This window comes from Cotesia typhae, unplaced genomic scaffold, assembly GCF_013202065.1.
Source record: "Cotesia typhae breed Kobodo isofemale line unplaced genomic scaffold, CoteBio_Ctyphae contig_20, whole genome shotgun sequence".
Taxonomy (NCBI): domain Eukaryota; kingdom Metazoa; phylum Arthropoda; class Insecta; order Hymenoptera; family Braconidae; genus Cotesia; species Cotesia typhae.
The window spans coordinates 4,391,535-4,407,281 of NW_027423725.1; the positions used below are offsets into that span (position 1 = coordinate 4,391,535).

Sequence of the window (15,747 nt, forward strand, 5' to 3'; positions counted from 1 at the left end):
ATTAATAATCATTATTAGAAATAATCATTATTAACGACAAAATAACTTTAAAAAAATTATTGGAAGATATAGTCAACGCAATTCTCTTTTCATCACTGAATTAAATTTATTTCTTCTATTATTTTGATTTTGAATTTTTTTTTATAGTTATTTCATCATTATGATAAAAATTACATGGACCTGTAATTAAACTCAATGAATATAATAATTAATTTAGTTGATTTTTTTTATTATTTCTTATATTTCTTTTTGTAACGTAGATGTTTCAAGCATGAAGCCATTAATTGAGTGCTACGATAAATATCAATATGTATATATTTTCCTTTAAAACACGATTTTTTTACAACGTTCTTATCAACTACCTTACAGCCTACTACGTTTACATGATAATGTTTTAACCATAAAATGTTGAATTATTAAATGGAAAATAGAGTCATCCATAAAGAAGCTATAGAACTGAGAGGAAGATAGAAGTTAATTAAAATTGACTAAAAATTTACAAAAATAAGTTAACTTATTAGTCTTGTGTAATAACTGGAGAAAATATCTACCAAGTAAAATCACAGAACTAATGGAAGGTAGATTTCTTCATTAAGAAAAAAAAAAGTATGTGCGGTCATTATTTGACGAACTAATCACAGCATAAGTATAATAAGAAGACACAAGTTACAAAATCAAATCGATTTATATTAAAAAGAAAAACATGTTAGGCTTCCGTCAAAAACATGTTTTTAGGAATTAAAAAAAATTTAAGTAGCTCGGTTCAGAAAAAAGGAATTTTTTACGTGTTATCTAAATGGGAAAACAAAATCTCAATGAGCCTCTCGTAGAATTAAGAGATCGAACTGTTTTTCTGAGAGGATTTTTTTTAGTACTTAAGAGTTACTTGATAAGAATTAAGTATAGAAAAATTACTTTTTACAGCCACTGTAATATATTAATATAACTTTCTCAAATAGCTTAAAAAGATATTAACATATCTTCTAAAGCCATAAAACAACGAAAAAATTAGAGTTCCACGAAATTTACCTAAATAAATTCGAGTTGAATTAACGACGCGGTTTATAAAATAACTTTATTAAATTAAAAGTTGTTTCAAGCAAAATAACAATATCGTTAAAATTTAATAATTTAATTGCAATATGAATAATTTTTGTAAATAATCATCTTTAACTTTTCGTTGTTTTGTGATATATTTTAGTATAATCTGAATTATAATGATTTATGAAAGGTACTTTTATAGTTGATCCCATCTAATATATACAAATTCATAGTTATGTTATTGATGATAACATTAACGTAAACACTCATGATTTTCTGATCATAGTGACATGAAGAAATCAAATTTTTTCATTCAAAACAGTTTTGAAAATTTAACATTAAGAAATATTTTTGTTTTTATAGTTTACATTATTTAGGACTATTGCGATTTTTAAAATCACAATACTATAATTTTATTGCAATTTTTCATATAAATTAACACTATAATAACGATATATTTTCATTAGAGCTATTTCTTCACATTCTTTATATATATTTTATGTATTAGTTTTCAATTAAAAAAGAAAATGTTTATAAACAAGATATGTAACTCGATCATTTCTATCAATCATTTAATTTCTCGAAGCTTATATCATAAAATTTCTTAGTTTACTTATTACGAATGTCACTTTGAAAAAAAATTACATACTAGTCTGCGCAAAAATTTTACGCATTTGCAAAAATTTACATGGGTCATTCGATCAAAACAAAGTTGTTCAAAACTAAATTTCTATCATTTTTTTGCGACGTTTCTATTTTTTATCAAAGTAATTTTCGTTTTAAAATAAATAAATGAATATTCAAAATACATGAATTTTATTAAATCTTTGCAAAAGTATGACCGAACATTAAGAGGTTAAATGAAACTAAACATTTTCGTTTTTGCAAAAAATACCTCCGTAAAATTAAAAAACTGTGAATTACGCTTAATAAAATTTTTTTGGTAGAATGACCCATGTATATTTATATTAGAGTGTTGTGAAAAAACTAACTACTTTTTTTCAAGTCTGTAAAAGTATGTTAATTTATCATATTTTTAGAGTCCTCTCCGAAAATCAGTCGAATCCAAAAATTCTTTGGGATTGTTCAAGATTTTTTGAAAATTTCAAAATCATAAAAAATTAAATTCTCTTCACTTTCTAGTATGTCAACTTAAAAAAAAAATTTTTTTCGATGTTTAAAAAAATAAAAAAAAATCTTGAGTGACTCCCAAAAATTTTTCTATCGGACTAATTTTTGAAAACGGCCCTTGAAACATTAAAAAGTATCATATCTTCATGTATGATTCGAAAAAAATAGTGAATTTTTTGTCGCCACTTTATATATTCTCTTTTAATTCACTATTTTTCAATTATTTACTTCGTTTAAATGCGTTGAGTGCATGTTTAATAAGTACTTTTTATGACTATTATTATTTTAATCCTTAAAAATAATTATTATAATTATGGTACAGTTCTAATCATGCATCCTTGTGATCGTTCAATTCATAAATATCGAACATTTTAAAAAAATATTATTAACAAGTTGGTGCATAGCCAAGATTTTTCCTCTGAAGAAACAGTGATATTTCACGGAAAGTTGGACGACTATTTTCATCTCGTCTCCAGCATTCCAACATCAAATCATAAATATCTTTACTCGATGTTTTCGGTTTTGGTAAATATTCGAATAATACACGTACTTTTGGATCATTTTCATTTCTACCACTATTACAATTATCATCTTCGGTATGCAATTGTTCAAGATTTTCAACAACTTCTTCGTCTGTTAAATCTTCATACGGCACATGCCGACCAAGATTGAGAATTTCCCAAAGCGTTACCGCAAAGGCCCAAACGTCGCTTTTGGTTGTATATTTCCTCTGTAAATAATTCAAAATAAATTTATTTACTATGTAATAAATATTCTCATCCATTAATATTCATTTCATTTACCAGGAAAACACATTCCCAGGCCATCCAGCGTACTGGTAATAATGCACCATCACTAACTTGGTAATAATCACCAGCATATAATTCATTGTCTGTCCCAAAATCAGAAATTTTAATAAGATACGCCTTACCAACTAAACAATTCCTGTGAAAAAAAGTAACAATTATTATTATTGTTGTTATTATTCTTAATATTATAATAAACATTATTATTAAAAAATTATTTGAACCAACCTAGTGGCTAAATCACGATGAACAAAATTTAAATTTTCTAAATATCGCATTCCTGATGCGATTTGGGCAGCCATATAAATAAGACAATTAAAGCTAAGGGTTTTCACACCATGTGGCATTGAATGTGCATCTTCGACAGTTATATGAGTCTTTAAAAATTGACAAAGATCACCGTGTTCTAAGTATTCCATTACGACACAATAAGGTTCTTCGCGACAACATACTCCTAAAACTCGAGCTATGTTGACATCTTCTAATGCTGCTAAAATTCTTACATCACGTTGAAAGTCGAGTCTGAAAATAATTAAACGAATAAATTATTATATTTTAAATAAGTTATAAATGATGATTTTTTTTTAAAAAACAATCAAAAAATCAACTTATTAATTTTTTACTATATGCAAAACTGTAAATAGATCAATTTGCGATATTAAAAATTTTAGTTTGTACATTCAAGTTAAAAGTTTCGAAAATAGCAATTTCTACAGTTTTTCATAGAAAATTTTTACATTATTTCTTTTAACTCTTTATATTTTTTTTTTCCTGAAAGTTTATGAAAAATCATAAATTTTTCATTTTTAATCACAAAAAATTTTATAGTATTATATTAAATTTGGTCTTATTCGTAAAAATCATTTATGTAAATTTCTCAGATACTTATTAATTGTTAAATCTAAAAAAATATTCATTAATTTCCAATGCAAATGTCGTAACTAAATTTAAAAGTTCAATACTTTTTTTTTTTAATTTCAATAATCAATTTACTTTTTTATATTTTCATCATATTCACATTTATCAAAAATTGGGTTTCCTAATTTCTAGTCAAGCACATTTCAATAAATTTTTAAATTTCAAAAAATCTAAGCCAATATAAAAGCAAATTTTTTTTATAAAACTGTTATCATCAACATATATGTAAGAGCTGTTCTATAAATACATTGACTCATCACGATATCTCTAGAACTATGACACCTAAAGACTTGAAATTTTGTAGGAATATTACTTTTGCCATGTAGAGGTCAGCTAAGAACGGATTTTAAGAAATTCCTCCCTCAAAGGGGTTTGCGGGGGCGTTAACAATTAAAAATTCCCGTTTTTAAACTTTAGCTCCTATCGAATCCAAATTTGGTAGGAATTTTCTGTAAAAGATGTAGAAATAGTCTATGGACAAATTTTACGATAGTTCATCTCACAGGAGTTCGCGAAAGTGGGTGTTAGAGATAAAAATTTTTAATTTCCAAGCTATTACTCCTATAGACTCCAAATTCTCATTTCAAATTTTTTTCTTCGTGTTAATTATTATTCATTTTTGTAAAAAAGTCACACGAACGTTATAGTGATTGCACATTGAAAGTTACAATGAATATTAGCTAGAATAATCACATGGATAAAAGGTACAGGCCAATTCGATGAAATTTGGAATTTGTGCAAGTCAAAACAATACTTCAATTAAATTTCAAGCTTAGATCTAAAAATACAATTCTATAAAATTGTTTCAAACAATGTTTGTCGAAAATCCATAAAATTACAAAACTTACTAATTATGAATAGAATTTAATAATTAAAATTTTAACCCTAGACTAATAAAAAAAAATTAACTTGATTCAAGAGAAAAAAAAAACGTTAACAAATAAGATCATTTCAATCAACTTCATAGTGTTGAATCAAGTAAAAAAATTTTTAACTCAAAATTTACTCAAAACAAAAAAAATTCAAGAATTTTTCTGTTTGATTCAATATGATTTAATTCTTCAAAATGATTTTCTTGTTTTAAAATTTTTCTCCTTTAATTGAGTTAGTAATATTATCAGTGCACGCTTAATAATTATCACAATGTGAATTTTTTTACTAACTTTTCTTTTTCACTGGCATCAGGCAGTAAAAATTTCACAGCAACAAGTCTTTTGCCAAGTGTATTAGAATTAGTACCATACTCTGGAATTCCTTCAGCTTCAGCTACATAGACCTATCAAAATAAAAAAAAAAAAAAATGAAATAAAATAAACTTAATTTAATGCAAAAATAAACAAAAAAACAAAGTAGTTTTTATAATTATACCGATCCAAATGCTCCCTCAGCAAGTTTTGAAAGCATTCGTAGCCGGTGCCGTGGGAATAATGGTACTGTTGACTGTTCCAGTCGTTTTTTCAGCGCTGCAAGAACTTCTTGCTGTGTTGGTGACTAATAATTATTTAAAAAAAATAAATAAATAAATAAATAAAAATAAAAATAAAACAAATAATATTTAGCTTTATTGTCGAAAGTTAATTAATGAAAGTTAAAATTTATCGTAATAAGTAAAATTAAAAGTGTAACCTTTTTATCGTCAATACGACTGTTACGCGAGGATGTTTTAGAAAAAATACTGTCTTGATCGTCGCTGGCACTTACACTAGAAACAGAACTAGATGGAATTTCATGTGTTGAAAAGGTGCCCTCGGGATTGAGAAGAGGGACCGTTACGACCTCTGGAACTGAATAATTATACAATTAATTAACTTGATTGCTCATCATATCTGTTTGGGTCACAAACACTCAGTACTCTGTACTCGTACCGGCAGCGTAATTGATACCAGTACCCATATTGTTCAACATCATATCCTTCATTTCCATAATAATGGTGCTGTAGCTATAGTACGGAGCATATTTAAGAGCTTGATAAGGCTCTTGGTACTCATCTAATTTAACGAGGTCTAAAAGTCGATTGTCAAGTTCACGCGGTAATGTTGAAGTTGTGCCACCACCAGCGTATCGTCTACAAAATTCATTTTCATTACCTTGTATAAACACATTATTTTTAATGTAATTAAATATTACCCTTCGTCTTCTTCTAATGTGTAAGCCATTAATGCGGCTCCTTTTTCAACAGTCGCACACGTTGACCCAAGATGCGAGGGAACTTTTACTGCTACAGGACTTGCAAAACATTTACGCTGTCTATGCCGTGATACGATAAAAAATATCGCTACAGCTAGTAATAAAATTATTGCTGTAAGAACACCAATTACCACTGCCATATATGTAGGATCATCATGCTGGGCTGTTAATACTGGAAGTTCACTGTCTGATACTGCATTTTTATTGTTTATGAAAAACTCGTCTGGCAGTGATGATAAATCTGTTGTCACAAATTCTTCTAGTGTAAAATTACCGTGAGCTATATCTGAAAATTTATATGAAAATTTAATATCATTTTTTCCTATAAAATACTTTAAAGATTAATCGAGTAACTAAAAATTCTGGTATTTGGGTAAAAGTGGGGACCACGTTATTTTTGGCGATAGAATCAATATGATTCGATGTCTTTTTAACATTCACTTATTTTTTTTGCTTATCGAAAATAGGACAGTTTAAAAAAAAAATACTTTGCCTATTTTAATTAAATGAAAAAAAAATATAAAAATTCTAAGGATTGACAAATCAAAAAATTTTTTTATTAAAATTGTTCTACTTTCGACGCGCAACATAAAAAAATACGAAAATATAAAAAGTTAAAATATCTTCTGTTATCAATTTGCAAAAAAAATTGTCAATAACCACATTTTTATATTTTTTCATAAATAGAAAAAAAATTAACTTTAATCAAGAGAAAAATTCTTAAAACAAGAAAATAATTAAGAAGAATGTCATTGTCTTTAATGAAGAAGAAAAATTCTTGAATCAAGTAAAATTTATTTAAACTAAGAAAAATTTCTTAGTTTAAGAATTTTTTTACTCAAATCAAAATAATGAAGTTTGTGACAGGGAAAACTGAACTTCTCATGGTCGTTATCGACCACTTTATTGACGCCACGGTAATGAGGGTTTTCCCTTACCGTTCGATTTTGACAAGTAGTTCAGACTTGTCACCGGGCGTGCAAATCGAAAGTCCCCACTGCTGTCCCCAAAAAACGAAGCGGGGTTGACAATAGGAAAGTTCGAGAACTCGGAGTCAAGGGTTATAAAAGATCCGACAAAAGAAATATCAAGGCTTTTTGAGCCAGGCCCTGGAACAAGTAACGCTTTTTTGAGCCAGCCCTTGGAACAAGTAACACCTTTTGAGCCAGGCTTTTGAGCCAGTGACGCTTTGAGACAGTGAGGCTTTTGGCACAACAGTGAGTCAGTGGAGTGCTGTGTAATAAATTCTGTCATCGAGATTCAGGACCATCAAGAAGGAAGTCAATCTACGATCCGGAATTGGGAACCCATTACTTGGAGCCGGAAAGTTTATTGGAGACGAGAGAGAGAGACCAACCAGCCGCTGATTTCGCCCGTTTCCACCGGGACTTCACTTAACGTTTGGAGAGTTGTAAAAGTTAAGTCAGGTATTATTATTACAATTATTTCAGGCCAAGCTTGAATTTGAAAATTGAGAGGCCGAATTAACTGTAATAAAATTTGTCAATTAATGATCGCTATTGTCTCAGATGTCACTTTTAATTTAGTAGATTCTTTTATAAGTAAATTATTCATAAATGTCAATTAATTAGTTGTTACAAGCCTTTTAGTTATGGGAAATTATTTAGTTAAAATTATTTGATTAAGTTGAAATAGTAGAAGCATTTGTGTAATTTAGATAGTCAAGGTCACTTTGGAATATATGCAGTTTGAATATTTAATGAGGCTTGTTAAACTTGTAGAATTTGAAATTTGAAATTTTGTAAAATTAATTCTAGGCCGTTGGGCTGAATTTAATTAATTTAGTAAATCTAGTAAATTAGTTTATTGAGAAAATAGTTAATGACTTTAATTGAATAATTTTGATTGATAAAATTTGGTAATTAATTAAATTAGTGAATTTGGTAATTGGTATTAAAGAAATGTTAAGCGTAAAATTCAAGGAATTTAGATAATTAGTAATTCGAAGAAATTTGAGTAATTAGAGAAAGTGTGTATTAAGTTAGCGTCCGGTGGACGATTTTTGTATGGAATTTAATGAGTATTTAGAAACGTTGTATAGACGCCCGAGTCGGGGGTACAACGGATTAAGTTAGGAAACCGCTGCGTAGACGCCCGAGTCGGGGGCGCAGTCGGGAATAGGTTTTAACTGGTATTCCGTCAGGTTGACGAGATAAATTATGTTAATTGGTATTCCGTCAGGTTGACGAGGTAATTAGTTGGTATTTTATGGTATTCCGTCAGGTTGACGAGGAAATTAAGATATTGAGATATTCCGTCGGAGTGACGAGGTTGAATAAATTGGTTAATTAGTTATAGGAAAAATCGGCAAGGGCCAACGTAGGTGAGAGGTTCTCACAATTAAGTTAGTTTTAAGGAGACTGTTAAGTTTGTGGAGTTGGTTAATAAATCAGTTTAATTTTTATAAATAAATTTTCTCAGTCTTATTTACAGCCTTTCTCGGACTTCTCACGACCCTGTCCTTTCCTTCTCATGCTTCCCCGGTTTCTGGGACACCGTGTCTAAAATCCCAGTGGCGCCCTTTCTAAAGAGGAAAGGGGTAGCTAACTGGACCTGGGCTAACCCCCCCGGTTACAAGTTCTTCAAAATTATTTTCTTGATTCAAGTAACTTTTTTGTGTATTACTAAAAAAAGGGTTGAAATAAAAAATTAAACATTTTAAAACGTCAAGTTTTTAGCTACAAATCTTATAATGGAAATCAATGTTTTTATTTACATACTGCTCATAAAAATTAATTTTGTTTGAGAAAAGAAATTTTCAGCTAAGTGAAAGTCGTTTGAACTAAATATAATTTTTTGCTTGATCTAAGATAGTCAAACTCTTTAATATGATGTATTTGACTCAACATTTTTTATATTAAATCTAGTTAATTTTTCTATCAGTCCAGTTAAAGCTCGACGCTATTATTTTTTATAATAATACATACAGTTTTTTAAAATACACAAAAAATTAGGAAATTTTTTTGATTTTTTTCTTTTCTGAGAGTATTATTGTTCAGATCAGTAAAAAATCAGATAAAATTGTAAACTATTAAAAATATAAATTACGATTTAATTACGTCTACTTAAAACTTCTCACGACTAAAATTATTGAAAATTGAACATTATTAAATAATTCGAATTAATACTAAAAACAACATTTATATACTAGCGTGCAGTAGCCTGTCGGATCCGGCCCTTGCTTACCAAAGCATTGGACCGGGTTCGATTCCGGCGTACACCAATTAATATTTTCAATATTAAAGTGTATTATGCTGTTCAGTCATAAAAAATAATAAAACGAGTCCAACCACGAAAGTTTTTTCCCTACCGCAGTCGCTCATGACCTTAGTAGTAGTTTGTGCGACTTTAAACAAATAAAATAAAATAAAAAAAAAAAAACATTTATATCGTGAAATTCCATATGAATAAGTTCTATAATTATTCTCTTGTAACTGAAAATACTAAAGTAATTATCAATTTAACTGATATTTAATTTACAGTTATCAATATATATTTACCAGAATCAAATATAACTTCGCTAAGCATAATCCATTTTGATGAAAAGTGGAGACGTAATATTATGAATTTTCCAACACGGTGGTGAAGTTTAATTGTAATATTACGTGAAGTTTCAAATATTTTATCCTCCATGTATGTATAAACAATCGGTTCACCACTGAAATAAGTTCCTCCAATACTGAATAACACATCTACTTGCGAAAATACCTGAAAACAGTATTAATATAAATCAGAAGCTGAACTAACTTTCTGCGGAGACAAATTATTAATTTTAATGATTCCACCATTCAAAATATGTATAAAGCAATTTTAATTATAAAAAACTAAAATTACCGAAAATAATAAAAACTCACATGAAAAGAAAGTTAGTTAAAAAAAATACGCTTTTCTTCTTGAATTTCAAATAGAATAAATATGCGTACTTGGTACGAAAAATTAAAAATGCAAAACTATTGTGATAATTAAAGATGAAATTTTTCAATGCTACAAGTCAACTTTTAGAAAACATCTAAAGGTCATGAAAAAAATCTACGAATATTCTGATCCAATCTAAGTATTTCAAAATGAACATAATAATATGAAAAATAAAATAATTGTTTTCATACTTGTACATCTCTACTAAATTGATTATTACAGTAAAGATGAACCGCAGCAAATTCTCGTACAGTATCGAATTCAAATTTTATTTCGATAGGTTCATTAGCACGAGTATCGTTTCTCCAAGCGACCCATCCTTGACTACGAACAGAATCATAGTATCCCATTTTAAAATTATCCGGTCCAATTTTACTATCAACTAATTGTCCTAAACCACGACGTAATTCCCCATCCCAGTGGCCATCGTAACTTGCATCAAAGAACTCCCATTCATTTCCTCTCGTGTCGCCTTGGGGCATCGAGTAAGCCACTATACCATCTGTAATTATTAATTTAATAACCATTACCACTTCATTAAACTTAATAGCAATAAAATTTGCTCAGTTTTTTTTTTTTTTTCAACAGTAAGTATATAATTATGCAATTTAAAATATATAATTGAAGTACTAAATTCAAATTACCCGTCCAAAGACACCCGTATAACTCAACTCGCATACAAACAGTTCGCCGATGATTACTGTAGGGGAAAAATCTTATTTTACTTGCCCACAATGGTGGATCTAATTCATGCTTGTTCTCTAAATAAGTATTTGTGTTTCCTTTAAGGATCTGAAAAATAATAAAATTTTATTATTCTTCAAAATTTATCCAATAATAATCATTGAAATACATACACACTGACAAAAAACTTATCATGAATCAAAAGAAAATCTTTCCAAAAACTTATTTTAACAACAACCGATTGTTGCTTCAAGAATTTTTTGTCTTAAATCTCGTGATCGTATCTTAAAATACAAATATCTTTCATTAATAAAAATTTCCCCTTTATTCAAGAGTATATTAATTTTGATTGATATAATCGAATTTTTTATCTAAGAACACTTCTCGAAAATTAACAATAATTTTGTTTTCTTTTACGAACTTTATATTGGTTCAAGAACAAGTTTCTTCATTAAAAATAGCAAAAAAATTAAAAAAAAAAAACGAAATTTTTACTTCAAAATATTCTGAAACGTATAAAAGATTTTTTTTACACAGAAAGTACCCGAAATACGAGAATTTTTAGTTTAAACGATATTCTTGAAACAATTTGATAATATCTTGACTCAACGTTACCGCGTATCTTAATCTAAGAAAAAGAAACTGTTGGACAAAGTATGTATTTCTCTTGTTTGAAAACAGTAAAGTGCTTCGTTGAAGTAGAATTCTACTGAAGAATTTTCTGCTCATCCAAGAGTTTTAATTTATTGATTCAAGAGTTCATTTCTTGAATTAAGAAAACTGAATAACTTTAAACAAAAGTGCAATCTCGAATAAAAATTTTTCATGAGTTGTTTTTTTTTTTCAGTGTATTATACCGGTGATAAAACTCAATATATTTATACCTACTAAAAATATTATTTAAAATCATAAAAATATCTTCAATTATATAAAATTGAACAGAATTATAAAAAAAAATTTTTTTTTTAATTCTAAGTAGATTGAATGTTGGTACAAATAAATGACAAGAGATGAAATAAAATATTGAATGAATAATAAATGAAAGAAATAAGCTTTAAATAGATAAGTAGGTATTTAAAGAAAAGATTTATTGAAGCTTTTACCTCCTTTCCTTTGATGTCTCTGTACCGTACCCATTTACCGAGCCGCGGGCGCCAATATTCTAACAAATAACCCTCTGCGTACTCAACTCCCAATCCATTTCCAAAACGGCCTTGAGTATTTGTACCAGTGATCACATGTACAGAATGCAAATCGATTTCAAGCCATTCACGAGGCTCACTGGTAATTTCGTTTTTAGGACACCAGGCTCCTCCATGATTTTCGGTCCTCAGTCTGTTAATGCATACAGAAATTACAACATTTAATTATTCAATCTTTTTATTACTAGGTATGTTACTTGTAAAATAACTGATAAATAAATCTTATTTTTAATTAAAATATTGATTTTTAGACCTCGATTGACGTGGTCCCACATTTCCACTATCAAAACTAGAACTTGCAGTAATGTCTGCATCTGAGATTGCACCGGATTCCATTCCTAATGGATTTATACATTGTGCTAAAAGAAATTTTTAATATTTTTATTTTTTTTAAATTATTGAAATTTATTTAATAAATAATTAACTAATTTTTATTATTGTTAATTTTTTTTACATATTCATTTATAAATAAATTACTTCAAGTGTCAAAGTATATTCTCCCCCTCTTAATATTTATGAACTTGTTGGAAATTAATCAAGAAACATTTTTAATAAGGAGAATTTTACTTATACAACAAAATAAATCTAACATATGTATATGGTGTAGTATTATAATGATATAGATGACTAGTATAGTGGTAAGAACAAAAAATGAAATCACTCACAAAGATCTATACTGCGTGCTGTTGAGGCAATACAAAAAAGACACATGAAAAATCGCTGAATAATTAATGAGACAACGTCACAAAAGCGTGAGATTTTCATCGTAGTTCCGTTTTACGGGGTTCTCTCACTATTATAATCTTTCTTACTGACATAAAGTCTACCTTATTATCGTTTAATCTGAAACAAAATAATAATAATAATATTAAAATTATTTATGGAATATTTATTTTTCACCATAATTTCTATCCAATTAATGAAATGTAACTTTGAAAAAAATGCAAAATTTCAATCTGAAATATCATATCGCAATCTTGCTGGACTCATATATTAGTGCAATTAATATTTTTATTTTTATTTTGCATGCTCTTATCTTTTAAATCTTTTATTATTGAACTCTCTTTCTGTGATATATTAATTATATATTGTGATATATTCAAAATTTCACTAGTAATACTTACATCAATCCTATTATTATTATTGAAATGTATTTCATCTAAATATATAATTTCTTATAATAATATGTAAATGCAGAAATTGTAACTATTTTTTATTAGTTGTAACAAATTTTAAAAAGTATTAGTCGTGTAATTGAAATAATTTCTGTCGGACCTCCTAATGTAATAAATAAATAAATAAATTCTTAAAATGAAATTAGCAAACATCTGACAAATTTTTTGTTTTATTAAACTTTTAAATTAATTTTAAACTATTATTTTAAAAATTGCACTTTAAATTTTCGAAATTTCTGAAAATACATTTTTTTTTATTTTAATTTCTTTGTTGAGAAAATTCTAAAAATTTTTAAATATTAATTTTGGTTTAGTTTAAAATTCTAAAAAAAGTAAGAATAAAATATCTCTTATTGTATAACTATATTAAAAAACAAACCATAATGGCACCGTAAATTTAGAAAAAAAAAATGATACATTTATTCATCAAATTAATGCATTAATTTACAGTCTAGTTCATCAAAATAATTGAAGGGATTAGGCAAAAAGGGTGTGAGACAAAGAAAATTTCTCGCGTAAACACTAGTTTTTAGTTCAGTAAATTTTGCTCTTTCAGAAAGTTTACATTAAAAAAAAAAAAAAAAAAAAACTATTGACCTTTTTTTGTACTCTTTTAGTTCCAATCCCTTAAATTTTCTTTTACAGAAATTTTTTTTCCTTTTTCTAAAGCAATTAGTGTTTATTGACATCAAAATAAACAAAAGTATCATTAATTTTTTGTCTATTTTTTATAATATTAATTTTAATTGCAATTAAACGAATTCGAAATGATAAATATATGCTATCATAATATTTATCCGATATTGATTAATAAATTTTCCACAAATATTTGATTAATAATCATCAAAGAGTACACAGCAGTATTAATTAAATTAAGAACAATGATAAAAACAAAATGAGTAAAATAAAGAAAGGATGTAAAAAATAAAACTAATTAATATTCTATAAATAAAGTGAAAAAATAATCTTATTTAATGAGCTTACTTTTTTAATAAGCTTTCATTATTGAATTTGCATGCCCCAGTTTGCTCCATCTAACGATAGAAGAATCACAAGCACGCACTGTCAAATAAGAAATGATTGGCTATGTAGACTGTGATTGAATTTAAATAATGTCAGAACATTAATTATCTTAAATAATTATCGAAAAATCATTTTTAAAAATATTTAATAAATTATTAACGGTAGTATAATTCTATTTAACAGTCTATCAATTATAATTGACAATGTTAAAAAAATAATGACAATATATCATGTTGATAAATGAAAGATTTAATAAACTGTTATTCGCGATAATTTATACTGATTCTAATGGGACGGAGTGTAGAGTATACTGCGAGAAAATTAAATACGATCGATAAAATTGTTAGTGACAATGCATATCATTCGCAACTCCAAGACAAACTGAGGGTTGGTGAGGGTCGACCAACCCTCTGAGGGACACAAGTACCCGACGCCACCCTGACTTGTGGCGACATAGGGAACTCCGGTAAGCGCCAGATGTCGATCTTTTTCCCTCAGACGTACATACGTACCAATGTATCTATGGTCCTATGCCTTTCAACTTTCCCTTCACTTTTATTCTTTATTATCTTTTTTTACTAGTTTTTTTCTTTTTTTTCACCTCTTTGCTCCATTGATTTCATCGAACAAACATAGATTCTCTTTTATGTTTTTTATTTCTATTCAGTTTTATATCCTTTCATTCTATTACTAGTTGAGTGTATTCTATATTCTATATTATATCATCTATATGCTTTACTCATGCAGTTGTGTTTGAGTAAAAAAGCGATAGGGTGATTGTAGACGAAAATCTGCGACCTGAGTCCACGAATTATTTAAATTTTCATTAAACATTTCTAGTCAAACAAGTCTGATTTTATTAATAACTCCCGATATTCTTTCATTTTTATAATTATTTTCATGACACTGAAGTTAGCAGGCGTCTGAAAATTTTTGACTTTTTTTATTAATTAAATTACAACTAAAAAGATATTTCTAAAAAATTACACTTATAGTTTTTCAAGTTTTTTACAGGTGAAATTTTTTTTTTAATTATTTAATTAAAATTTTTTCAGTAAAAAATTTCTAAAAGTTTTGAAATGTCGGCTAACTTCATTTTCATTTATTTTCAGATGAAAAAAAAACCAAATCCTCTCAATAATTGATAAATTTTGTTTATCGCAAGAAGAAATGAATCGATCCAATTATAATTACACTGAGAGAAAAAATTTATTTTAAAAAAAATAAACAATGTTATAATAAGAAGTTAATTTGTTGTAAATTTCAAACAATTTTATTTCTTAGCTGAACAAATAAAAATTTTTCTCAAGTTGCCTATTCAAGACACCTAATTATACATAAATTTATAAAATGATATATAATAAAAAATGACCTTTTTTTATTACACAAAAGGATATTAAAAATAATTTATAAAATCAATAAACAATTAAATTGTTACTATAATTCAATAAAACTTACAAATTTAGGATTGGTATTACAAAATTATATATTTAAATTATTGTTATTATTATAATCATATGGTATTATATATAATCACTTATAATCAGATATAATGATATCTTCTCATATATAGCTGGATCCTACCGAAATTAAATTCTGGATCTATCTTACCGTTTGGATCCAATTACATATAATCAGATTTAA

General features: G+C 27.3%; 1 protein-coding gene across 1 annotated transcript in view; it reads right to left on the reverse strand.

Moving 5' to 3' along the window:
- Positions 1-289: 289 nt before the first annotated feature.
- The window catches only part of LOC141537889 (discoidin domain-containing receptor 2-like), a 49,615-nt gene continuing 34,157 nt past the window's right edge, over positions 290-15,747 (reverse strand). The window contains exons 10-23 of the mRNA XM_074259096.1: positions 12,571-12,625; positions 12,159-12,264; positions 11,807-12,038; positions 10,664-10,811; positions 10,211-10,521; positions 9,605-9,812; positions 6,024-6,369; positions 5,762-5,961; positions 5,523-5,680; positions 5,265-5,387; positions 5,060-5,172; positions 3,207-3,500; positions 2,976-3,117; positions 290-2,902 (exon numbers count right to left, since the gene is read on the reverse strand). Of these exons, the coding sequence (XP_074115197.1) occupies positions 2,558-2,902; positions 2,976-3,117; positions 3,207-3,500; positions 5,060-5,172; positions 5,265-5,387; positions 5,523-5,680; positions 5,762-5,961; positions 6,024-6,369; positions 9,605-9,812; positions 10,211-10,521; positions 10,664-10,811; positions 11,807-12,038; positions 12,159-12,264; positions 12,571-12,625 (2,781 nt within the window). The 3' untranslated portion in view covers positions 290-2,557. The remainder of the gene's footprint in view (positions 2,903-2,975; positions 3,118-3,206; positions 3,501-5,059; positions 5,173-5,264; positions 5,388-5,522; positions 5,681-5,761; positions 5,962-6,023; positions 6,370-9,604; positions 9,813-10,210; positions 10,522-10,663; positions 10,812-11,806; positions 12,039-12,158; positions 12,265-12,570; positions 12,626-15,747) is intronic.